Below are 26,601 nucleotides of genomic sequence, written 5' to 3'. Positions count from 1 at the left end.
TGTCCCCTGCCGCGGCCCGTCGCGCCGGCGGAAGCGCGGCTGCAGCCCGTGAGGATGCTTCGGGCCTGGCGGGCGCCGGCGCTGGCGCGGGCCCGGGCCGGGGCCGCCAGGGGCTGGGCGCGCTCCGCCGCCTCGGAGGCCGCGGCCGAGAGCCGGGAAGACTCCCGCTACCGGGACACGGTGCTGCTGCCGCGCAGCCGCTTCCCCGCGCAGCTCCCAGGGCGGCTGCAGCCCGAGACGGAGCTGAAGACGCAGCAGGTGCGGCCGGGGCCGGGCCGGTTCCCACGGGAGGAGCGGGGGCTGCCCCAGGGGCGGCGAGCCCCCGGCCGGCAGGAGGGCGGGAGTGGCCGCCAGGGTTTGTGTTCGGTCCCGCCGCGCAGGGCGAACTTCTGGCGAGTCCGGGCTCTTTTTTAGAAAAGCTCGAGCTCTTGAGGTATTTTTAGTTTGGATAGTCGTAACTCTTATGCAGTTTGTTTTGGAGGAGAGTAACGACCATCCGGATAGTGCAGTGCTAGGATAATAATCTCAGGCCTAATATTTCACCCTCTTCGGCCTTCTTCGTACTTAAAACCCACTAATGGCTTCTCTTGCGGAGTTAGAAACGTGTATTTGTTTGCCTGCCTGCTTTTGTTGTAAATTTTGCATCCAGACTTTTTGAGGGTACAGAGAGTTGTGATAGTTTTGGTCTTTTTCTTGTTGTTTCTACAGAAATGTGGTTTTTCAGAACTGTACTCATGGCAAAGGCAAAGGAAGACAAAACAGGAATTTTGTTTACATGATGGACCACCTTATGCCAATGGAGACCCTCATGTTGGCCATGCATTAAACAAAGTAAATACTTTCTTGTTCATACTTTATTCTTGTGAAGTGATAAAAAACCTGCCATCGTGTGCCCTGTGTTCTCTGTTCCCATTTAAATCAATAACACTGTAAAATGTTTGCGATTTTGGTAGTTGGGGCTTTTAAAAAGCAATAGGATGATTATGTGGATGCCATATTTTGCCATATTGACATAGATACTATACCCCAACATAAATACCATGTACTGAATGCTCAGTGTTCTTTTTGATTCAGCCTTGAGATTCACAGCATTATGCTGACCATCAAGTTTGAAAGACTCAAATTGTGAGCTGTCACCCACAGCTTCTCACGGTCCCAGTGCCAGAGCTTGGGCTGCAGTAATGTGCTCTAGGCCAGTGCTGTAGGTCCAGCTCAGTGTTTTAAAAAAGAGAGTAAGTCAGTTTTGTTCACTTCAAGTCTTGCGAGTTTATAAGGTGCATCTCAGTTACACTGGTTGTGAAGTCCTCGGATCAGAGGTCCTCTAAGGTTCTGCCAATGTACAAAATGATAGGCAAGAAAAATAAAAAATGCAGAGTCTTTGGATCACAGAGTGGCTTGGGTTGGAAAGGACCCTAAAGCTGATTTAGTTCCAAACCCTCTGCCATGGGCAGGGACACCTTCCACTAGACCAGGTTGCTCAAAGCCTCATCCAAACTGGCCTTGAATACTTCCAAGGACGGGGCACCCAGAGCTTCTCTGGTCTTAAATATAAATTTATCCTGCACCTTTTGATAATTGTATTTTTTAAACAGGAGGAGCTTAATTACAAATGTGGCTGTTCCATATGGGGGAGCTAAAGTGATAACAGACCCTTGTGGCTTTTCAGATTCTGAAAGACATCACCAATCGCTTCCATGTGATGAGAGGTTATAAAGTGCATTATGTGCCAGGGTGGGATTGCCATGGGCTGCCAATTGAGTTGAAGGCACTGTCAGAAGTCAAAGGAGCTGAAAATCTTTCACCGATGGAAATTCGGCAGAGAGGTAAATGAAGGCTTTTAGACTTCATTGTGGCCTTTTCTCTTAGCTATTGGTGACATTTTCTATGATCACTGGGTGTATTTGGCAAGCAGATAGAGCAGGCTGGAATCTGATGAAATGGGATAATTTCACACAAGCTTAATTCATTTTGGTAATGGGCATGCAGACCATTGACCTTCAGTTTAAAAAAAAAACAAAAGGAGGGCAGGAGATTTGGATGTCTGCTTGGATTAACTGTATAGTGGCAGGAAGCTGCAATTTATCAGATAAGCATCCTTTTGGTTTTTGAAGGCTGAATTTGATTAGGAACTGAAAAGATGCATGTAGAAGTCAGGCTCCTTCAGGACAGCTTAGCTCAGTATCACAAGTAGGAATGTATTTGTTGACTTTTTAACAATCCTCTAAAACTATAGGGGGGACCCTTTCGAAGAAAGTGTGTATTATATGGAAACTGTTTTGAAGAAATAATTTCAAATACAATATGGGTTGAAAGGCATCATCATTCAGCTGCAAAGCTTTTTGTAATGAGCAATTGAAACTTCTTTAATTTGAAATTGTGGTAATGAAAAGGACTAACTTATTTTCAGATGTATGTTACTTAAAAAATTTTGAATAAGCATAAACAGAGGGAGTTAACTTTCACTCTTATTAGTTTTATGTTGAGAACTTATTTTGAGAAATTTTTCTTCCTAACAAAGTATATTTTTCCCCCCCTTTCTTAAAAAGAAAGTTTGTAGTCTAAGGACATGTGCTTAGTATTCCTGTGTTAGTGAAAAAGTGCCAAGCCTCTTTACTCTTTGCAGTCATTTTTTGTAACAACCAATCTGAAATGTATGTATTTTGAATCATAATGGTTAGGGCATAGGTTCACTACATTCAGCTCTGGCTTTACTAAAAAAATCAATAGTGCATTTCAAGTGATATTTTATTGATCTTAGTATGCTAAACCATGTGCTTAATGGAACCATTCCTTTCAGCCAGAGCATTTGCCGAAAGAGCAATTGAGAAACAGAAATCCGCCTTCATTCGTTGGGGTGTAATGGCAGATTGGGCCAACTGCTACCTTACATTTGATCCAAAGTATGAAGCAAACCAGCTGAGAGTCTTCTACAAGATGCATGATAAGGTATATTGAACTTCTGTGGAAGTCTGTATTGATTTTTCATGAGTTTTGTTTCTCCTAACTTTTTTTTTTCCCCTCACTGTCCTCTCTAGGGTTTAATTTACCGGGACTATAAACCTGTGTTCTGGTCCCCTTCAACAAAGTAAGAATCAAGTTACTATTTTGTCTTCAAAATTTTAGCAACGATGCCAGTAGCTTTTGATGTTGCAGCGTGTAACTTGTGTTTGATGTGTATCAGAACAGCCTTGGCTGAGGCAGAACTGGAGTACAATGAGCAGCATGTCAGTCGCTCTGTGTACATGAAATTTCCGCTGCTGAAGTCGCCACCTAAGCTGACTTCTGTGATAGGTATGACTTCTCTGTGGCTTTAGAGACTGACAGCTTTGATTTTTGTTATAACTGTGAGTAAAGTGCTTCTAATTTATATCTGTAGATGGATCATCCCCTGCTAGTGTGCTAGTCTGGACAACGCAACCTTGGACTGTGCCAGCCAATCAAGCAGTTTGTTACATGCCTGACTCAGCGTAGGTGTCTTCCACTTGGTTCAGTTGTCTGTGTCAGTGCCTACTGGTATTTAGCAGCAAAATTAAACATTCTGGGCTGTCATTACAGTTTACTTAAGGCATCTTTTTTGGGTATTGTTGGGGTTTTTTTGTTTTAAGTGTTGCAATTGTAAGCTTTGTTCTATATCTACTAATATATTAATTTCTGCCTAAATTTTTATTAAATTATTTCTTCTTCTTCATTTCTTCTTATTTCTTCTTCAAGGTTACCTTGAATTTTGAGATTTGTGAGTGAATTGGGCATGTAAAGCATACTTGTCTGTCTTTTAGAGATGAAGAATTTCACAAATTGGTAGCTTTGTGGTGTTTGTAATTATTTAGTATCATAAATTCACGTTTGCATTGCAGATACGCAATTGTAAAATGTACAACAACTGGACAGCACTTCATCCTTGCTGCAGATAGAGTTGAATCTACAGCTGCTGTTCTGGACACACAGTTTGAAGTTGTATCAACGTGTAAAGGTAGGTTTTTAAATTGTTAAATTGCTTAGAAATCTGCTTGTAGGTGTCTGAATACTGCTTCATTTAAATGTGTTTATAATTTGAGAATATGCTTCACTAAAATAATACAAGGAGGAGGAGTCTGTCAGATTTACTGTTGGTGTATTGTAGCTCAAATTATTATCCATAGATTTCAAATGAATTTTTAAAATCTGGCATCATGTGTGGAAAAATGAGATGTAGAGTGTAAGTCTACCTCTAGTCTGTTCAGTATCAAAATCTTAATTACACTGCAGTTTGTCTTTCCATCCATTGTTGATGGCAAGAGGGGGCTAATTACAAGCGTGACTGGTGAGGTATTGTAGGCGGCTGTTGTCTGTCTAGACAAACTAAAGCAGTTGAGTTGGCGTCCTAATAAACTGCATAGTGGCATTTCTTACCAGGCAGGCTTGGGATTCAGTGTCATGAGTTGGGATTTGGTGTGTCATTTGTGAGCTTTATTCATTTGCCTCCATCAGTGATTCAGTGCTGGAAATATGCATTTGTAAAGGAGGTGAGGAATCTGTTTCTATGACTTTTTGTTTTCTTTTTTCTTTGATGTCTTTGGTGTCTTTCCATGCCTTCTCTTTCAGAGGAAGTCTTGTTTTTACCTAATGATGAAATTACTGAGGGTGTTTTTTCTCACAGCTTCCACCTTTTTGAATCATACTTCCAACTTTTTGATTATACCATTTACAGATAACATCCAAGAGTAGTAGAGTTGAACCTTCTTAAAAAAGAAATTTTATATTGGAACCTGTTGGTTTTAACTTCCCATATATTCAGTAATTAATTATATTTGTTACTTTTCTGTATTTGTGTACATAACTTTGTGATGGCAGTTCTTAATCATGTTCCTTCTAGGAGAAAATCATTCTGTGAACACCATTTTGTCATATGGCACATTCCTTAATCTCTGTGATTCTTGACTTCCAGCAAGGCTTTAATAATAATAGTTCTTCTTTTTATTTTTAACCACTTGGTTTTTTTCTGCTCTCTGATAGAAGAAGGTGAACATGTGAATTGTGTTTATTTTATCTTCTGTTCGTATTTTTCAGGTGCAGATTTGGCAGATGGTTCTTGTGCTCATCCCACCATTCCTGGCAGAGTCTCTCCCCTGTTACCTGCAAATCATGTGACAATGACAAAAGGGACAGGATTAGTTCACACAGCCCCAGCTCATGGTATGGAAGATTACAGCGTAGCTTCCCACCATCAGCTACCCACGGTACTTTATTTTTCAGCTGTTGCTCTTGATTTCCTGCAACTGATTGACTGTGTGACACCAAAATTATTTGTTTTAATTTGTGCATAAAACTTGAAAATATTTTGAAGCATTCACAGAAGTGTGAGTATCACTAATGGCCTGCAGGAATGCAAGACTAACCGTAAGGAAATGTATATCAGAATAAAAGAATGAAGTTTCCTTCTGCTAATTAAAACTTAAAGGGAGGTGTTAGAATCAGATTTTTCTGCTCTTTATGTGGTTTTGTTTTTTAAAGGAGAACACAGAGAATGTTTCTCAGATACTGACTCTCACTACTCAGAATTCTCTTTTACATGCAGATCAGTAAGTCACCAGTTATGTAGGTCGTTACTTTTTTTTTTCAGCAAAGCTTGTTTTAAACACATTTGTAAATACAGCTCATTTATGCATAGCCAGTTTGTGATTGATGGGAGTGAAGATTCAGGATATGGGGCATGGGGAGGGTTAGGTTTGCTTTTATTTTGCATTGTTTATTTGAAAAGTCACTGAAATACCAGTGACTGTGATGTGTAATAGTTGTGGTATGCGTGCAAATGCATTGGTGCTCATTTCTTCTGACACCTGAAATTCACTTACTTGGTAAATTACTAAACTGCAGTTCACTAAATCTGAAGTGTACTTAAATATTTTGTTATTCATCAGAAAAGCAGTCACCCAGTAGAGTATTTAACTCACTTTTGAATACCAAAATGATAATAAATTGCCACATGATATTTTATTAACATCATTAATTTATTTATTTTCAGGATTGCCTTGTGGATGAAAGTGGGTATTTTACAGAAGCAGCAGGTCCTGAACTTAAAAACAAGAATGTCCTTGAAGAAGGGAATGAAGCTGGTGAGTATTTGGTGTTTGACCATTTGTTACTTCATCACTTACAGTCCTGCAGGTATATTTTGAGATTTTGTATAAACTGGCCATATTTTGGCATTTCTTGCTAAGTGTTGATTATGAAAAGGACTAAGTTGAGGTTAACAGCAGCCATACGTTCAAACTGAAATTTAATCTTGCCTCATTTTTTCTCTCAGTCATTAAGATGCTTCAAGCAGCTGGGAGTTTGTTAAAAGAGGAGAAATATGTGCACAGTTACCCCTATGACTGGAGGACAAAAAAACCAATTATTATTCGTGCCAGCAAACAGTGGTTTGTAAACACAGCAGATGTGAAGGCTGCAGCACAGGTATGTAATTTTTCTTTCTTATAAGACACTTGAAGACAACTGAGGCTACTTGGAATCAACAAAAAAATCTTGCTGTAGCTCTCTCCAGGATATTATCTTCTCTAGGGTTTAGGAACAGTAGTTGAAAAGCATTAATTACTTGTTGAAGTGAAATATGTTGTCAATTCTTTTGTCAATGTTGATATAATCCAGGTATATCAGCTAAATCCAGCTGCACTGACTGGTATATTTGCTCATTGTATTTACAGATGCAGAAGTTTCTTAGAGCTACTGATGTTTTTTTCCCTAAAATATTTTTTTAAAAGATGATGTTTCAAGGAATTAAAGTAGAAAAGACAATTTAATCACTGTTAAAATTACCTTTTTTTGTTAGGCTAGCCTTGTGTGGCCAGATATCTGTTTGCTGCCCTGTTAATTTTGTCACAGTCCTATTTTAAATAACTTTAAAGCTTGGGGTCTTTTGCTCTTTGAAGTTATGTAGATCCATACAGAAGATTCAGGCCAGCACCTTAGGGTAACAGTGATTTTATTCTAATTAGGGCATGAGGTATATACTCCATATTCATCTTTATCTAGAACGGATGAAAACACAGTGGTTACTCAGCAGGGCTGGGAGTGGGTGGTAGCCCTCTGCAGACAGTTTGTATCAAGGTGGGTTTTCAAAGTAGACAACGGAACAAGATACAGTCTTCTTTTAAACTTCAGATTCAGTCACTGATGCCATTTTAAACTCATTTTTAGGGTCTGTCTGCTAGTGAATCAGAGAACTGGGGTTTGCTTGGGAAATACACAGTATATGCAGTGTTCAAATAAGTTATTGAAGAGCAGCAGACAGTTGCCTGAGAATGTGTTTTTGATACTGGGAATGGGAGAGTAGATCTGTACCATATTTTACTGGCAGCCTAAACATTTTTTGTGGGAAAGCTGAAGCATGTTCAACAGTTCACTGTCTCCTTCATAGGATGTGCTGAAAAAAGTGAAAGTGATCCCTACATCTGCAGTGAACAGGATGCTGGAGATGCTGGAGAGAAGGACATTCTGGTGCATATCACGGCAAAGATGCTGGGGCGTCCCAATTCCTGCCTTTTATCAGAAGAGCACAGGAGAATGCTTGATAAACAGGTACCTGCCTAGCCTTAGACACTGTGAAGTGACAGAAGAAGCACTGTCTGTTGTGCTGAAGTTAGTGATATTATAAAACTTCTTATTATTTCAAGTAGGAATACATGCTTTTACTTGTAGTTGTTTATATGCAGATCTAATTTAGATTTAAGTTAAAACAATCAAAAGCTTGTGGCTGGAAGTGACTTACACATAAATAATAGGAATTAATTTACTTACATACTTAAGTTACCTTAAAACTCCTCTTGAGATTAATTGCTGTTTTCATCGCTCATCTTCAGTGAGCTGACTGAAGTCATGACTGACCTTTCCATTTAAGCAAGCAGTGACATGCAAACTGTGGTTAGAATAGATGGCAACTGTAATTGTACCACTGTACATTAAATAGTCCAGGTCCTGTGTCAAAATAGCGTTTTGCAGTTAAGTGACAGTGAGATCTGAAATGACTTAACCACACTGGTTGCAGAATAAATAAGTGCATTTTGTTTCACAACAAAATTGGAGTAGTTTTAAAGACCAGCCTCAAGCGTAACTGACCCTTAGCTATATGGTTTGGTATGTCTAGATCTTCAGATGCTAGTCTGATTCTGCCATCTTTTGGTTAATAGTATCCAGATATTGCAAACACTGCATTTCAGGAATTATAGACAACATAATGCAGAGGAAATCCAAGCTGTGCTTTAAAACAAGGAATGTCAACCAAATGTGATCCTTTTCTTTCCTGTAAGGAGTAATAGAGTTCTGCTTTTACTTCTTTGGGGAACAAAGGTATTCAGTTCTGAATGCTCTCTCAGAGGTGATTTCATAAAAAGAGTGTTGTGGAGTTCCACATTCATTGAATTAGTTCCATAATTGTTTCCTGCCTTGAGATATGCTGATGTAACTCAGTTTTGTACACCTTAACCTTACAACCTTTTGTGAAAATTCATAAGTTTTTACAGCTGAACTTGAATACCACTGCCGAACTTTTTTTTTATTCTAGTGTTGAGTACTGCAGGAGTCTAGCATGTTTTCCAGAGGCTGTACTGAGCACACAAGCAGTAGATAGTAGACAGTAGTAGGTGAGGCTCAGGGTGTGGAGAGCAGGGAATGGACTTTAGACAGGTAGTCCTTAACTTCACCTGGTGTAACTGGGTGTGTAGGTGTGCAGAGATGTACTTTGGCTCTCTCACTGTAGGCAATAACTGTGAGAAAAGACCACAGTAGCCACAATGTCGTTTATAGTGCCTGAATAATGCTGACACACATCAGGAAATAAATGGATGGAGGATTTGTGGGACATAAAACCACTTTACCTGCAAAAAAGTAGGTGTGTGTCTCTATAAAAAACTACTATTTCACAGAATTCTTTTTGTTTTCTGGTTGAAGAGTAGCCTTGAGAGTGTGTGTGTTGCTTAAAAATTGTTAAATATATAGTTTTACAAGCAAAAAAGTGTAATGGAAACCAGTCCAGCAGTTGGCACTCAAAACTGAGGGGCACCATGAAGCAGGGGCTCCTTCTGAACACTGAGGAGCTGGGACAGAAAGCATTTGAAAGGAGGGATATGTGGGAATTCCCTTAGGTTGTAGTAAAATCACTTTGAAAGACCGTGACCTGTATTAAAGCCCCTGCCTTTTGTGAGTGCTGAAGCTGTGTGAGATTATTCCCGAAATTGTGCAAAATGTGGCAATCACAGCATTTTGATGTGGTAAACTCTGCCACAGCTTAACACCTCCACCTTTGTGTGTAGGTGTTGGCCCAGCAGTAAGAATTATAGGGGAGTGAACGAAAGGACAGCATGGCCTCTTTGGGTAGAATTGATCTGGGAAATAGAGAGGCATTTAGGAAAAAACCAGACATATTCACTATGCTTGAAAAGAGATTTATTTCATTTGACTGACAGGTTCAGATGTTCATTTATAGCCAGTACTCTTTACTTCTAACTTTACTTACTCTTGGTGGAATTTTCAAAGGAAATTATAAAGCAGTCATTAAATATTCTAAAAAGTTTGAGCTTATATATTTGTAAAGTTAACTGTAGGAGACTTCTGTAACTGGAGTAGAAGTGCACAGAATATTGGCCTATAGAAGTGACAGGCAAATGCAGAAGACAGTCTGTCAATTCATAGGTCATTTTCCTGGACACCAGTTCTTATTGAAAACTGCAGCTAAGCTTGTTTTGTTACATTTGCATTATCATTTTGAAAATCATATTACAACAGGTTGCTGACATACTTTTTAATGTGAAACTTTTTAAGTTTCGTACCTGGTATGAATAATTAATATAGTTAAAACACCAGTAAATAACTTGCATTTCAAAACATGAGCTGTTTTTAACTTGAATGCTGGATGCACAACCTTTCAGTAGCAGCTGCTGTGGAGTTTTTGAGTGACTATCAAAAGTAACAGCATCTCCACTGGAAGTCAGTGTAGTCCACATGGAGTTGCTGTTACATGTGAGAGCACCAGTGGTCGATCTTGAGTGATCTTGTTCATGTATCACCTGTAAAAAGACTTTTAAAAAGAAGAAAATGTCCCTAAAATAAACTGCTGTTTCCCTCTGAGAGTTGTCCCTGAATTTATCACATGAAAAGCTGCTGAAAGCCCTTCTTTCAAGGTGGAGCTGCTTTCTCTAACAGTGTTTTTGCCACACCAGCAATCCAGTCTTTCTAGCCAAGAGGTAGTTTGTAATGTTCAATGCAGAATCTCCATGAGTCTCCTTGCTGCTGTGGCACCCCTATAACCCTAAAAGATATTTGATTCAATTACGTTGTCATCTATGGTTAGAAATTTAATATACTAATGATGTTTAAATTCTTTTATGCAGAGTATGCTGCATCATATTGTGATTGGAAGTGTAAAAATGATTATTAAAAACTCCTTATAGGAGAGAGAAAAGAGAGAGCACTTTTTCATTATTGCCATTTTCAGTAAGAATACAGAGGTGAGATTCTGTAGGATTTTTTTGCACAAATGGAGAAAAAAGACTTTAAAAGTAATTAAGAGTACATGCACAAATAGATGCTTATGCTGTGTGACAGCTTTCAAAATTTAACAGATTTCAAGAGAAAACATTCTCCATCTAGGAAGCTCTGTAACTCATGGAAAAGAAGAAAGAGCTCCAAAACTAAAATATAAGAATTGTATTTCTAGTAGTAGCTCAGCACAGGTAATACATACTTTAATCTGACCTCATGCAATAACTGCTTTACAAACTCACTGTTCAGATATTGGTAATAAATAATAGTATTGCAAAGATCGTTCTAATGCCTTTGTCCACATCCCTGTGACTTTGATTAACTCATAAATCAAATTTCTGAAAAAGAAAAACCCGACATGGTTTTCAAGGACATCTGTCCTGTGCTCTTATTTGTTTTTTAAAATAACAAGACATTTCAGTGAATTGCAATCAGTAGCAGCTTACCACCCCTATAATACTTACAGCTGTAGTATCAACATTCTTGTAAAGCAGAAGATAAGTTTCCCTCTTCGCTGCTGTTGGAAAGGAGATGGAGAGAACATCAGGCTCTGTATTCTTCTGCTCCTGACTGTATCTTAATGCTGCCTAATTTCTGTTAACAGATTAAATAAGTGTGCAGCATAATCAATATCTGGCTCCCGGGTGATTGGCTGGAGCCGGGGTAGCGTGAATTGCCGTAGGGGTGTCAGAGTGTAGCAGGGACACGTAATGCAAGTTCTTCCAGATAGCCTCTGAATAAAGGGCAAAGTTTTACAATGCCTTTATGGCTCACTCGGGGAATTATCATGCTCACCTTGAAGGCTGCAGATTATAAAGTGATGAGTAGTTATTTGAGCAAGGTGGTTTTCACTTGCACCTTACAGAAAAGTACTTTGCAAAAGTCCTGCTCCTTATAATGCAGATACTTTAAATAAAGTTGTTTCTCTCTTGAAGTCAAATTTATCATAAGGATCCTTCAAGAAGAGCAGAGATAAGTACAGGGGCTTTGTTTGTTTGATTTGTGTTTTTCAAACTGTAGGAGTGAAAAAGATTTGTTGAAAAGGTACCCTGGAAATTGTTCATTTAAACTACCTCCTTTTATAAAATGTTTGTTAAAGTTCACTTATATTTCGTAGGGAAACACTGTATAGTGAAAAAAACTTGCACTGCTAAAATATTGGGTTTTTTTAAACATGATTTGAAACTATGATAGAATTTTGAGAATATTGGTCAATAAAAATTTGACTTCACAGTCCTTGACTCCTCGTTTCTTGTAAGTAATTGATAACACAAATCTGACCTTCTTTTACTTATCTGAAAACTTTTATCTGTAGCATAATTGTACCTGTTGGTTCTTGTGTAACAAAAATATCTTTAAAAAAAATCTGCTCTTCATAAATTAATAGTGTGATCTTTGCATTGCATGGCAATATACTTGATAAAAGGTTAGCTCATGGTATGTTTTGTGGGAATGGTGTATCTACAAGGCTTCACAAGTCTTGTGTGACATTGGCAGTACTTACTGTAAATGAAGGCAGGCATTTTATTATGCTTTCCCAAGGGACAGTAATAGCAAAGGTTTATTTCCTCCTTCTCTCTCCCCTCCCCCACCTCTGATGGAAAGGAAAAAATAGTTTATTAAGAGAATCTTTTTATATGCTGTCCAAGATAACTGTTAATTTTGATCTATAGCTGGATTTATCATCTTTTATAAATCCCTCCAAATACTGATATTGTGAAATACCTGTTGAATATTTTAAAAATGTATAGGTTGAAATAATTTCATCACTGGAGTTTATGTCCCTCCACAGAAGTGTATTTGCAATATGAAAAAAATATGTGGAAGACAGGCTTAGTTCCTGTTTAAATTTTCTGCTTTACAGGATGTGCTGGTAGCTTTTCTGTACTAGTTGTGGGTGTGATTCCTATACAGAGAATTTTTCTGTTTCTCATTGAGGCCAGAGCTAGTAACTGAGCACTGAATTACTTCTTGCATGAATCACTCAACATACACAAATATTTTACATGGTAACAAACATGTTTTAGGGTAAATCATCCTCTTTTTAATTTAGCTACTCTTGTCTTCTGCTGGTGAGTTCTATGGGTAAGACTCAGCCAGTGAGAGGAAGGCATTGAAACTGTGGAGAGAGCTCTTCAAATCTTCAGGTGAAGACAACTGGTTATCTATAACTGTCTTTAAAAATACACTGATAGTGTATTTGAGAAGAACCCAAGGTGGAAAATTCTATTGGCAAAGAGAGAAAAATAATATTGTGTATTGCTTTTTCTAAAGTGTTCCTGGGTGCTGCAGTATCATCCCTAAAGGTCAGGGTGTAAATCCAGCTTTGTCAGTGGAAGCTACTCATCCTACAAAACACAAAGTCAGAGGAATAGTTTAGTCCAGGCTGAGGCAAATTTCATTTTTGTGTTTCCTGTGAGCTTTCTGAATTTGGAGATTTAGGGTAAAGGAGGCAAGACATAAGGGTTGTGCATCAGCTACCTGCCAGGAATTGTACCTGTACTGGGGTTGTTGTTAGCTTTTATCTTGGAGAAGTAACACTCTCAAAACTGGAAGTATAGCCAGACAAACAGGCCTCTGTGCAAATATTTTTGTAAAGAAGTGGTAACATTCACAACTGGAGCTCCTCAGTGTTGTTTTAGCAAGATAAATGTTAGCAGATTCATTACAAAGCCATAAATTGTGTCCTACATTAAAATGGAAGGTGAATGATGCCTGGGCTGGTTTGAAAGGGGCAGAATGGTGGTGGTGCCACAGGGATGTCCATGTGTGAGTATTGCTGCTTAATGGCCTCTCCCTGTAGAGAATCTGCTGAGATGTTCTACAGGAATTTATTTTGAGAAGTGAATTGATTAATTGATGATTGATTGATTGATTGATTGATTGGTTGGTACAAAATTGATATTCTGTCATTGCAATTTGAGCAGTCAAGAGCAAAACTGGATTTTCTTCTTGCCGTTGTACCTCATGTCATGAGCTGAAGGAATTTGTTCTACAGCTTCCTGGAGAACATGTTTTCATGCTTAAACCCTGAGTGTAAGAGTCCATTAAATGTTTTAGTGATGTAGCTCAGCTTATTAACAGTGCAGTAAAATACTGTGCTGAAAACCAAACACAAAACTGAGTGATGACTGAAGAAGATCATCTGCCTTCTGTGTTTTTAAGATAATTATGCCAGATAATTATTTTACTTTTTCCCCCTTTGCAATACTGTGTCAAGAAATTAGTTAACTGATTAAATCTTCATTTCTCGAGTTATGAACAAATCTCTGGTGTCCTGGGTAACACAGCAGGTTTAGTTTGAAGTTGGCAGGTCAGGATGATCTGTTGTACTCCTTAAATACATCAGATGTCTTAAAAATCACCTCTTTAGCAAGTGGTCTGTGAATCAGCAAGACAAAGTGTGTGGGGTTCCTCTTTGGTTTTTTAAGATACTTTAATTTATGTCTAGACTGGGTATTAAGCAATATTAAAAATCAATTCCCCATAGCCTTACCTACTAGGGCCAAGGATTGAATGTGTCATAAATAATGCACAGAACTGCACGCCTTGAGGTTGCCTTCTCTATTCAGATCATAAAAAATGCTTAGTTAACTTTTTAATTTTTCTTATTTCCATAATATCTGTTTATTTTCAGGACCTTTGTCCTGGCTGGTGCTATATGATATGGACTCATAGATTGCCTTCAGAGTGTATATTGAATGGTTTATTATCACTCCTCTATGGGTGCAGAATTTTCAGTTTCTTACATTATTTGTATTAATATATTTAGATTTATTACAATTTAAAATATATATTGCTAATTTTGGGAAATTCAGGCAACTGGAATCTTAAGATGTATATATATATATATATATATATATATATATAGAGATGTATATGTGTGTGTGTGTGTGTGCTACTTGAAAAGCTGTCATTTCCTCACTCCTCCTTTCCACGTGAGTTCTCAAAGTCTCTGTATCCAGTAAGAAAAATAAACCTGTTGTTAAAAAGAGCAGATATTTTGAGGGGAAATACTTGTGTAGTTTCTTTAAATTCAAGGTCAATAAATAGCAAATAAAATGGATTTTAGAGGTTTTCAAGCTGCTGGCATCTTTTCTGAGTGCCCCAATTATGAGGTATTTGCAGAAGATGATGTTTGGAATCCATATGGATTTTTGTATATTGTACAAACCCTCCCATCTTGGGAGGCAAAGCCAGAAAGTATTCAATGCAAGCAGGAAGGTCTGTGAAGTTTTGTATGGATTAGAAGCTGGAAAATCACAGGTTCTAGTAGCTTGGTCTGTGTATCAGCATCTCTCACTGCTTTGGGTCTGGGATACTTGTGGAAAGGTGTGATTAACTCCTCCATTCAAAAACCCCTTTTTTCCTCCTAACCCAGTGAAACCATCACAGATGTCATCAAAATAGTGGAGCAGCAAGGAACAGATGCATGGTGGGCCCTCCCTATTGAACAACTCTTGTCAAAAGAGGCTGTAGCAAAGGTAAACTTCTGACTTCAGGTACAGCAGGTGCTCAAGACAGTTGAGTGATGGGAAGTAATAGAAAAATTTTGTTTATTCCCATGATCCTCTTCAGTCTTGTATCCTCATTGTGAAAGGAGTGTTCAAAAAGTGAGATCTGAGTGGGGCAGAACACACAATTGGATTTGTGCTGTTAATTCAGGGCAGAAATCTCCATCCTCCTCCTCTTAATCAGGAGGAAAGTGACATCCTAATTAACCAAATTATGAGCCCAAATATGTATTAGGTCTTGGTCATTAAGATGGATTAGAATTTTTATTTAGTTCTTCCTAACTTTTTATTGTTCTTTAACAATTGTGTACTTAAGCTAACACAAAGCTGTAGTGTTACTGTGCCATCTGAGATTTTCTTTGTAATTTTTCCTTGCCCTACCTTGAGTTTCCATAAGTAATTATCTGAAAACTCTTGTCAAAAATTACCTACATTATTTTGTGTTCACTCACAAAGTTTGTAACAGAACCTGTACAAAACTGGACCAGAAACAAAATCTGCTTTATTTCTAGCTTTGAAAAGCATTGCTGATTTAGGGTATTCTATTTGCATTATTTAATAATTGTTCTCTCAATTGTTCTCTAGGCTGGTGGTCGTGATGTTTCAGATTATGTCAAGGGACAGGATGTCCTAGACATTTGGTTTGACAGTGGAACTTCCTGGGCTCATGTTTTGGAAGGTAAAGAATTCCTATGTTGATCCTTATTTTAAAATACTTGGAGAGCAAAATGCAACTGTTCTGTGTGACACTGTTGGTGTCAGCACAACTGAGGCAGATTATGCCATCAGCAGGCTGTCTGTGACTTTTAAAGCTGCTTTTGCTTGTAAAGATAAGGATTTAATGTTGGCAAACTCATTTTCAGCATAATTAAAGTTGAGGTTTTTCTAATATGCTGCTCTAATGATTCTGACATGTGGTGTACTGTGTAACTGCTGATCACCTCATACTTGCTTTGAGTGGAGAAGTCTCATGGCACAGAGAGCCAAGGTACTTTGCTGCTACTTCGTACTCCTAAATTGTTTTTAGTTAACAAATTTCAGTCTGTGCTTGTCTGTGCTATTTGAAGCAAATAGCACAGACAAATAGCAAAGACTGAGATCAGCTGCTGAGGCTAAGTTTTATAATTTAAAAGCGTAGGTGTGCTTTTTCACTTCTCATTGCTTTCAGTAACTAAAGCAGTATATTGTGGCTTGAAATATTTATACTTGCTATATGCTATTTATGGCTCCTGCTGCCAGTAGTTGCTACTCAGTAGGTAGCAGATAGACATTTGTATAAAAAGATGTAAAATACACACTGTTTGCCTGAAGGATAGTGCAAAGTCAGGAGTCTTTTCTAAAGGAGGAGTCTAGTCCCATACATCAAGTCTGTTGGACTTTAAACCCTCTGTACACAATTGCATGATAACAATCTTGCTGAATTATAAAACACATTAGTACCAGAGTTTTATTTCTTAGCAACATGGTCAGGCAACAGTACCATCAGCAAACATTAATTTTCTAGAAGATTTTTACATATATTGAGGTTTATGCTCTTTAAAAATGTTTCTGGTTTGATTTTGAAAGCTATAACAAAGTAGTGGTATTTTATGCAGTTACAAACTTGCATTGTTAAAGAGCTGAACACCTCAGTCCTCTAATCCTTTGTAAAGGAGATAACTTTTCATAAGGAATACAGAATCAAGGCTCTGGATTTGTTGGTAATTTGTGTAAGGCTCCCATATGGATTCTGTAGTGTCTAATAAATGTTTGGGTTATCACAATACAGACTTTTTTCATGGAACTATTACAAGCTGCTCTTCTCTACCTAGTCCTCTTCTTTTAATGAAATTTGCTGGAGCTTGGTGTGTGTAAGGCATCATCTTCTGCTGTGTGACATAAATGGAATGGCCCCACTGCTGTCAAAGCAGGGGACTGGCTAAGCAGCAGTGTAACCTCCTAACCCCATTTATTCTCCGAAATGACACAAAAATTGCATTACCTTTTTTCTGTGTAATTGAGGCTTCTAGCCACTGCCAGAAGTGCAGTCTGTGATTCATATCAAATTACTGGTTTAACTCACCTTTTAGGAAACTTTGCAAGAGATGTTGTTGAATTAAGAGTTTTGTCATCTATTTCTGAAATACGCTCCAGTTTTTAAAGCTTTTTGTAGAACTTCTTCCAATATCAATGATAATAAGTAAGGCTTACAGATAGACTAATGGGTGGGGTTGTTTTCCAAAGTACTCTTGGAGGAAAAAAAGATGGAATTCATGGAGAAATTCAAGATTGCTTAGAGAATGTCATTATGTGAAGAACTAATTTTGTGGTAGGAGATGAGTGATAGCAGAGGTTGTTGCTGCCTTCTGTCAGTGTTGGTGGCAGAGGTTCTTTCACAGCACGAGTTACTTTCAGGCTACTGCAGGATATAAAAGATGATTAAAACTGAGACTAATGTTTGTTTCACTCTGCCCTGAACCCAAGTTATTGAAAATTCTAAGTCAATGATCTGTTAGTAACTAGCAGGAATAACAGATGTTAGAGATCTCCCTGTCAGTTCCAGCTTTGTGAAAATAATTCCTTCTCTTCAGCGTCTCTGTGACTCAGAACTTGGCCTGAGTTTTCAGTGCATTTTACCCAGCTGTGTCCAAGCTTACTAAAGGAGGTGCAGCTGTTACAAAAATGAATCCCTTTGGCTGATGGCCACACAGATTGCTGTCAGCAAAAAAAGCAGGTTGGGAAGGGGGTGAAGAGGGGCAAGAAGAGAGATTCTGCTGAATGAGGATAAAGGAACTGCTCAGTGACAGCCAAGTCCAGTGGTATAAATCATAGGCTGCATTACCTTTTGCCCTTGCACAGTCCTATTTCTAATGCTTGCCCTACTGCATCTTCCAGGGACTGGGCCTATTTCTGATGAAGATGGCTTAAAGTTACTCTTGTTCCATTAAATTATGGTTGGCTTCCTTTTTCCAGCCTGGGTGTGCCTAAGGTACCACTTATAGCTAAATGACAGATTAACCAAACCATTCTATGTCAGCAGTGGGGCAGCTGCAATTTACACACTAAAATCAGAGATTTGGCTACTATATTTGTAGTCACAAACCCAAAATTGTACAGCTACAAGCAGACTGTGTGAAATAAACACCACTCACTGGCATCACTGAGAGCAGATCCACAAGTGCAACGTTCTCTGAAATCCCCTAAAATTTCCTGGGGATGCTGTTTGCTTTCTTAATACTCTGTTTGCCTAACACTGTTTTCACTGAACAGTTTATTGTTGTGCCCTCTCATCCTGTTTGTTTCTTGCTACACATGCTTCAGACATGGATAACTGCATTTTCACAATGCTGCTGTGAGGTAGAAGAGTGTTAATACACTGCTTCCAAAGAGAAAGTGTGGTAAAAGCAAAATTTTGTTCAAAAGCATGTGCTAATTTTAAATACTTAATGCTGTGGTGCCTAGCACTTTTTCTGTTGTTCTTTTGCTTTGAAGTTCAGCCTTTTGACAGAGCTCATTTCAGCAGCTCCTTATGGAGCATCCATTTAAGAGATGTCTTAAAATATCTCAAAATTCTCCTACATTTTCCTCATGGGCAGAGTGCCATCTTCACTACAACTTTGAGATGATTCTTTTTTAAAATATTTCATATAAAAATGCACACTGGACTTCATTGTGATGTGATTTGCCAGTGGTAAAAGTCACACAGCTTTTCACCCACAGTTTTGTGGGTATTGCAACGATGGTAGTTTTCAACATCATAACTTTTTTCCCTATCTTATTGGCTAATTTTTAACTGAATGAATGTGATTATTTTACAGCTTGCCTATCTAAGTGTTTAAACTTTTGTGCTGACTGAGAGGCTTGAATTTATCTTAGCTGGTTCATTCCTGGCATTAAAATACATCATGTTTAATCTAAAAGTCAAAGTCTGTAAGATCAAAGATACGGAATCTTGAAATCCAAACCAGAAGGATCATAAATTGTAATTCTCTTTAACGACCTATGTACTATACTTCAGTTAAAATAAACAGAAAAGTCTCTTTGGGGTTGTTGGACATACTTCTCCATTTATAAAAAAAAAAATGTGAGCACTGTTGTAATTAATTTTATATAACAATCACAATCTTAACAAAACTGAGGAAGGGGAGCTACTTATAAGGCAAGTTTTGTATATGCAAACCCCATGTTTGTATTTTACAGATAAAATGTTCAGGCCTCTGTTAACTTTGCAAGCACCAGTAGCCAGCTTGCCAGATGTACTAGTTCCTGTCAGAAAAGCCCAATCCAGTTTGCTGTTTGTAATCAGTTGTTTGTTGAAATTCTTCTCTCCTCCAAGTTCTAACTACTGGCATTTCCATGAAAAGTTCACTTCTCTAAAACCAGTAGCTCATAAACTAGTTGTAAGCAACAAATGTGTTACAGATTTTCTAATGTTCCTGTCTTCCTTACCACAAATATTCTTTTTTTTTATCTAGTCCTCACAAGTATTTTTGCAGTCTCTTAATACAAAGGTTGCTCCTTACTTACTGTACTTCTAAACCCCAAACTCTTTGTAGATTTCCTTGACTGAATAAGCAGATGTGTAAAAACCATGATATCCACCCACGCATTTTTCCTGTGCTACCTGGAACTGTGTGGCCTTGACCTTTGTAATATTGAACTTCCCTTTATTGCAGGATGGATCTAAATATTGAAACTTCCATTAAGTTAAACAAATAAATCAAGTGTGTCAGTGGCAGAAAGAAGCATTGTCTCAGGGGTCGTAGGAAGAGGAAAAGAGGAGACAGTGAATAGAGTAGAAAAACTTCTGTCTGAATATTGAGAAAGCAACACCATCAACTTGTAGAATCAAAACTAAACTCCTGATAAATATGTGTATGGTTTTGCACCTTTGTAGGCTTTGACTTGCATGTTCTGCTGTGTTCACATTACTCTGTTCTCACTCTGGTGACCTGTCTAGGATTGCTTAGGACAAGGAGGGACTTCTTGAGTCAACAAGTTTGTACCTTTTTGTACAGTGACTGAATTCCACCAGTAAAGCCATTTAAACTGTGCTGTCCTCTCTCAACCCTGTGGAATAGCTGGGTTAGCTCTTCTGCTTTTAATGTGCAGTCAGGCTAATACCCTGCCTGCCTTGTAGCCCAATTTTCCTCTAAAGTACTTATTAGCTGCACTTGCTCTTCCCTACCATTCCTCTTTTGTTCTATGTGTGTATTTACAGGGAATATTTCTACTCTGCCTTCCCAAGCCAGGCTTTTCCAGATTCCTCTATCCCCAACAGACTTTCTTGTTTCCCACATTGTCCTAACTCTTTTCCAAAGTTTTTAATCTTCCTGGAACACCAGTGACCAAAAATGTAAATTCTGTCACAGGTGAGCTGTGGTCACTGCCAAAGCTACCTGCTCTCTTCTGTAAATGCCTTTCATGGGCTGGTTGGGCACCTTACCTCTGTGCCTTGTGCCTTGAGTAATTCCAAATGGGAACACTTCAGATGGTGGCATAGATTTTTATTAATTCCAAAGTATGTGAACTTTTCTTGGGTATTGCAGTTTGTTTAGGAGCACTTGAAAAGTCTTCTGAGGACTTCTGTGAAGCAATCTGAGCATGATAGCTTTTTTTCATAATTTTGTTATTTAGTTTAGGAGAGAGCAAGCTTATTTGTTAAATTCTGGAGCGTGGCAAGTTTTGGATTCTTTTAAAAATTACAATACTAATGAATCCCTTGTATCATGGTTAAGTAACCACACACCATTTAAGAAAAGTAACTTACTTGCTGGGTTTAAAAAGCAAGATAAATGTTACTAATCACTTTCAGAGATTTTGTGTGTTAATTGTTTTAAGATACAAGGTCTGATATTTCAAATAAAATGTTCTGGTTTTTAAAGGTGCAGATCAGAGAGCAGATACATACCTTGAAGGAAAAGACCAGCTGGGAGGTTGGTTTCAGTCCTCTCTCTTAACCAGTGTGGCAGCAAGGAAGAAGGCACCATACAAGTAAGTGTGTGGATTGCAAATACATTTCTAGTCCATTTATTGAATATTGGGCTTTTGGAAGTGTGCACAGTAGTGTATAAACAAGAGAAATCAAACCAGTACCAAGTATCTGATTCATGTTCTTACATTTTCAGTAAAAAGGTTTTCTCATAGTAGATTGTAATTCATTTACTGTTTAACTTTTTTATATCATAATTCTAATAATGTTTTCATTCTTAGTAATTTAGGAATTATCAGATACAAGTGGCTTTTTGCTATCTCTCCCACTCCCACAATTAAAGAAATTCTTTGGAACGTGCAGTGTGCAAATCTCCCAAGATCATTGACTGGTGAATTCAACATTAGGCTGTAGGGAATTGGGAATAGCTGTTTGCTTGTGTTCTGCTGGAGCTGTGGCACACCATTTATCTCCTGGAAGATGGAAAGCATAGGGAAGGGGAATGTGGCTCAGCTGCAAGGAGGCTGTACAATTTTGGGAAATGTATTGGTTTAAAAAGTAAATAATGCTTTAGTCTTCATTTAATCTGAAATACTCATGCCCTAGATATCTAAACAATCTGTTACTTGCACAACAAAATTAAATGAGGAAAATAAAGTTGTTTGCTCTCCGTGGATGGTAGTACGGGGTATATTCATGGTTGGTTGAACTCGGGATGGAGTCTCAAGCTCACCAAAACAGGGTTTCTGTGTGAATCGACTTAAGAATATCCTCATTAGAAATCAATTCTTAGCATAGATTTTTCCCTGGGATTTTGTTTTCACTAAAATCTTTCCTGCAGGACTCTGGTGGTTCATGGCTTTACTGTTGGCGAGAAAGGGGAGAAGATGTCTAAATCTGTTGGCAATGTGGTTGACCCTGATGTCGTTATCAATGGAGGTGAAGTAGGTCAAGCTTCTGAATTTCTCAGAACTGCCACTTAAAACCTTTCACTGCCAGATTCTGCAGCTGTCTTGTGGCAGAACTCTGTCAGGCTCTTTGGCTATACTGCAGTTCCATTTGGCTGGTCTGAAAACCTTGACTTGTGCTGCTTCTGCTGTAGTGCAAGAAAACCCCTCACCTTCATTCTCTACTAAGAGAAAAGAAAATTATTCAGAGGGTGTAGGATGGTTCCTTTTTACCAGCGTTGATGGAGTAATGGAGAAGAAGAATAATAAAAATAAACAAAAAAATTAAAATAATGAAACTCTGCTGTGAAACTGACTGAAGTTTACCAAGTATGGCAGTGGAGCAGTCAGATCTAGCAGCTGCACCCCAGCAATCTCTCTGCTCTCAGGTTATTATTGACTCTGGAAACTTCATTCCCTGGTCAGGGAGGTTGCATTGCAGTGCATTCATATGTTCTGAATTTCCCTCCCTCCCCAGTCCCACTGTTGCTGTTTCTGAGGCTGCTGAGCAGATTTTGCAGCTCACTAGACGAATGAATCAATCCTTGCATGACTTGCTTATCTGATTAATTAAAACACACAATTGTTTCTATGCTTTCACATAGAATTGAAAACAGTCTGAAGGGGAAGAAAAACCTATGTAGCTTTAGATACTAACATGGCTATTTTAATGAGAAGCATTCAAAGGATTTAAGGCTGCAGATGAATTTCTCTCAGCTTACCTGGGTTCTAGCACTGCCTGTACACAGAGTGCTGCAGGTGTGAGTTACTAAAAGAGGGGGAAGCCTCCAAGCACAGTAGCCTCTGGGCACATAAAATTATAGGTAGTCCTGCGTGGAACAGGGAGTTGGACTGGATGATCCCTATGGATCCCTTTCAGCTGGAGATATTCTATGGCTCTGTCTGTCCTCAGGATCACACCAAGGATCCTCCATATGGTGCCGATGTTCTCCGCTGGTGGGTGGCAGAATCCAATGTTTTCACAGAGGTGATGATTGGGCCTGTGGTGCTCAATGCTGCCAGAGATGATATCAACAAGGTAAGAGCCACCACTGCCAACACTATTCATCCCAGCAACAGGTTCTCTGTGTCTTGGTTGCAAAGTTTTCCAGTCTTTAGCCTAAAGAAAGCTTTTCCAAGCTTATTTAGGGAGGTACTACTGCTTTTTACACCTGTGGGTCAAATAGTAAAGTGTGCTGAGAAAAGACTCATTTCACAGCTTTGTGCTTTGTGGAAACAGCCAGTCGTTATTTTTCTGTAGATCCTTTTGCCATGTGTTCTTTATGATGCCTTTGTAACTATTCAAACAATCATTTTGAAAAGCAGTCAATTTACGTAGTGATGGAACATGAGCATTTTGTGTTCAATCTAAAGTGAAGGCTAATAATGTTTAATTGCTCTGGGTTGTTCTAGCTGCGGAACACACTACGCTTCATGCTGGGAAATGTGGAGGGCTTCAACCCAGAGACAGATTCCATCCCCCCTGCAGAGATGTACATAGTGGATCAATACATGCTGCATTTACTGCACGAATATGGCAGCAAGGTAAGGGGAATTGTGTTTAGATGAGCATGTGCGTAATGTTTTCCATTGGCTTTATTTTCTTTAGATGTGTGAGGAAAACGTGTGCGTTAAGCAGGCACCTTACAACCACAAAGGATCCTTCAATGCAATGTGCACTCCTTTAAGCCCATCTCAATTTTTGGGGAAGACTTTTAACATTCTTAACTTGGACATCAACCAGATTTTCCCACTCACTGCCTAAGGCCTCAAATTAGAAGTCTTTAAAAATAGTTAGATATTAAAAAAAAACAAACCCAAAAGCTAGAGCATTGGAAATTTGCTGTTGTACAGAACTTTGACATTTCTGTCACTCAGAACCATTTTGCTGAAACCATGGGCATGGTTTCTGCGGTTTCCCCTTTTCTTTCCACTCAGACTCGAATGGAAATTATTTCTTTGGCTGAACTGTTAACTGACTTTTTTTCCCGTCCAACAACCTTTTAAAGTTTCTGCCAGACCTTTTGCCACTCATTCCATTTCCTGTAAGTTTAGTTCATCAGGGGGTGTGTGAAGCAAACCAATGCACTGTTCTTACCTCCCTCTCCCAGGTTACAGAAGCTTACAAACAATATGATTATAGCAAAGTTGTTCGACTCCTGCAATCATTCTGTTCCAGAAGCTTGTCTAACTTCTATTTCAGCATGATCAAAGACAGGTGAGTTCCTTCCTGCTGCCTTTAAAAGGGAAAAAAGAAAGGAATGGGTCTGAGATGGAGGTAATAAGGTTCCACGTGAATGCTGAGTGAACACAGGTATCTCCAAGGACCTCTCAGTGCATTCAGCTGAGTGGTTGTCATTGTTGTGCTCTCTTCTGTCCACTGGTGGTACTGAACACTTTAAAAGGTCATCAAACGAGCACATTTAAAACCAAATAAATATTTAAAGACAGAGTCTTGGATCTATATATTTACCCAGAAAAGGGTGTGTGTCTGAATTTGGGAAGACAGGAAGAGAAGGGCTTTTAGCAGTTAGCTGTGCAACTCAGTGTATTTATCTGGTTTTTTAGATCAGTGAAAGAATCTTAAGGCTGTGACTGATACTTGTGTAAATGTGCAAGGGCTAGTTCATGGGGTAGGAGGGGTGGAGGTTATACTGATCTATAGTTGCCAGAACATGAGTAAAGGAGGAGTGGGGGGAAAAGAAGCCCTAATGCTGAGGTTTACAGATGAACCAAAGGGCTGACAGCTGCAGGCTCAGCTCCCTTAGGACAGATTCTCTCTCCCCCAATTACCATGTAGAGAATCTCCTTTCCTGTGACAAACTCCTTTCCTGTGGCTGCAGATGCGGATGATCCTGTCTGCAGCTCACTGTGCTTTCCTAGGGAAAGGCACTCCAGAAAAGCTTTTCTTACAAAGGCTGGATGGGTCAGACTTCTGCATGTCCACTGGCAGTCCCAGAAGTGTGGCTCTTGAGCAGAAACATGAACATAGGAATACCTTCCGGCTTTCCCTGCTGTCTTGCAGGCTCTACTGCGAAGAAGCAAAGGATCCTAAGCGTCGTTCATGTCAAACTGTGTTGGCAGAGGCTCTGGACATCATCATCCGCTCCTTTGCACCCATCCTGCCCCACTTGGCAGAGGAGGTTTTTCAGTACATCCCTTACAAGAGAGGTAAAGCACATACCCCACTGCTAAGCAATTCCTTTAGTGCACTGTTTAATTGCACAGTTATAAGGAATGCAATTACAGAAATATGCCATTCTTTTTTATTCATTTCATAAACACCCAAATAGACTAAAATAAGAATTGCTTTGTTTTGCTTTCAAGACTCAGAGGGGGTGTTTCGTACTGGCTGGATTAATGCAAGCTCAGCATGGAAGAAGCCTGGCATTGAGGAAGCAATAGAAGGTGCATGTGCAATGAGAGACTCCTTCCTTGGGTCCATCTCTGGCAAGAACGCTTTGGAATATGAAGTCATTATTGTAATTGAGCCTGGATTGCTGTTTGAACTAATGGAGGTAAAAAAATGCAACTTAAGAGTAGTGTTGTCTGTGTGAAAACTTTCTTCTGCTTTGTACTTACCAGAGAATCACAGAACGGTTGAGGTGGAAGGCACTGCTGGAGCCTGTACAGTACAGCTCCTTGCTCAGGCAGACTTACTTACAACAGGTTGCCCAGGCCTCTGTCCATTGGTTTTTGGATAGTTCTGAGGATGGAGATCCTGCCAGCTCTCTGGGCTGCCCATGCCAGTATTTGACCACCCTCACACTAAAAAAATCAGCTTTGGTTTCTTGGAGGAGGACCACCTTTACCCTGCTGGCAATGGTCTAATGCAGCATCCCAAGGTGGGGTGCTGCTGTCCCTGTCCCTGGCTTATGGGCACCTGCTTGGCCCTCAGGCACCTTTCTCTTGGCCACTGCAGTTCAAGTCTGTCCTCCTCCTAGCAGGAGTAAACCAGACTCTTGGTTCAAACCATCCACTCTGATTAGGAACCACAGCTCAGTGTTTATTTTCTAGACTGGATGGTGCTGAGAAACAAAACCAAGTTCCAAGTCTGAAAGCTCTCTGTCCCCCAGGCACTGCAGGCTGAAGAAACTTCCAGTGTTTCCCAGCTAAATGAGATAATGATGGCTTCCCAGACAACCCTGCTGAGTGAGCTCCCCAAAGAAATACCTTCAGATGCAAACATCATAAAAGGGACCTTTCTGATTAACTTGGAAGGTAAGAAAACCATTCCAGACAGATTCCTGCACTACAACACAGGTTGTTCATGGCTTGAGTCTTACCTACAGCTCCAGCCTCTCTCTCAACAATTACACTTTCTTTGACAGGTGGTGACATCTGTGAACAATCTTCATACAAAGTTATAGCCCAACCCATTGCCAAAGCAAAATGCCCTCGCTGCAGGAGATACACTGCCGAGTCCTCAAGCACTCCCTGCCCACGGTGCCTCCAAGTCCTTGCTGCTGGAAAGGGGAGCACATGAAGACAAAATGCCTATGCAAAAGCTGCTCCAAAGTGGCTGAAGCAGCAGGTCTGCAAATTGGAACCTGTAGAAGCCGATGCTTAAGCCCCAGCCTGAGCCAGAGTATCATGTATTTTGGGGAACCTTATATGTGTGTGTGTATATATATATATATAAATATATATATATATACACACACTACTTGTGTATATCACTTTTCAGCTTAATAAAAAGGGTGGTTAAAAATAA

At 39.2% G+C, this 26,601-nt stretch overlaps 1 protein-coding gene across 1 annotated transcript; it reads left to right on the top strand.

Moving 5' to 3' along the window:
• Positions 1 to 54: 54 nt before the first annotated feature.
• Positions 55 to 26,601, top strand: IARS2 (isoleucyl-tRNA synthetase 2, mitochondrial). The gene is made up of 23 exons (XM_066568485.1): positions 55 to 258; positions 709 to 831; positions 1,667 to 1,823; positions 2,798 to 2,946; positions 3,036 to 3,085; positions 3,182 to 3,291; positions 3,377 to 3,467; positions 3,855 to 3,970; positions 5,047 to 5,216; positions 6,002 to 6,092; positions 6,284 to 6,435; positions 7,397 to 7,557; positions 14,897 to 14,999; positions 15,615 to 15,708; positions 20,894 to 21,002; positions 21,782 to 21,884; positions 22,801 to 22,926; positions 23,301 to 23,432; positions 23,999 to 24,105; positions 24,913 to 25,058; positions 25,215 to 25,405; positions 25,964 to 26,108; positions 26,219 to 26,601. The coding sequence occupies exons 1-23, from the start codon at positions 55 to 57 to the stop codon at positions 26,371 to 26,373; spliced, it is 2,985 nt and encodes a 994-aa protein (XP_066424582.1). The 3' UTR covers positions 26,374 to 26,601.

This window comes from Molothrus aeneus, chromosome 33 (genome assembly GCF_037042795.1).
Source record: "Molothrus aeneus isolate 106 chromosome 33, BPBGC_Maene_1.0, whole genome shotgun sequence".
Classification (NCBI taxonomy): domain Eukaryota; kingdom Metazoa; phylum Chordata; class Aves; order Passeriformes; family Icteridae; genus Molothrus; species Molothrus aeneus.
The sequence above is the reverse complement of the archived record's forward strand: the minus strand, read 5'-3'. Positions and strand labels throughout refer to the sequence as shown.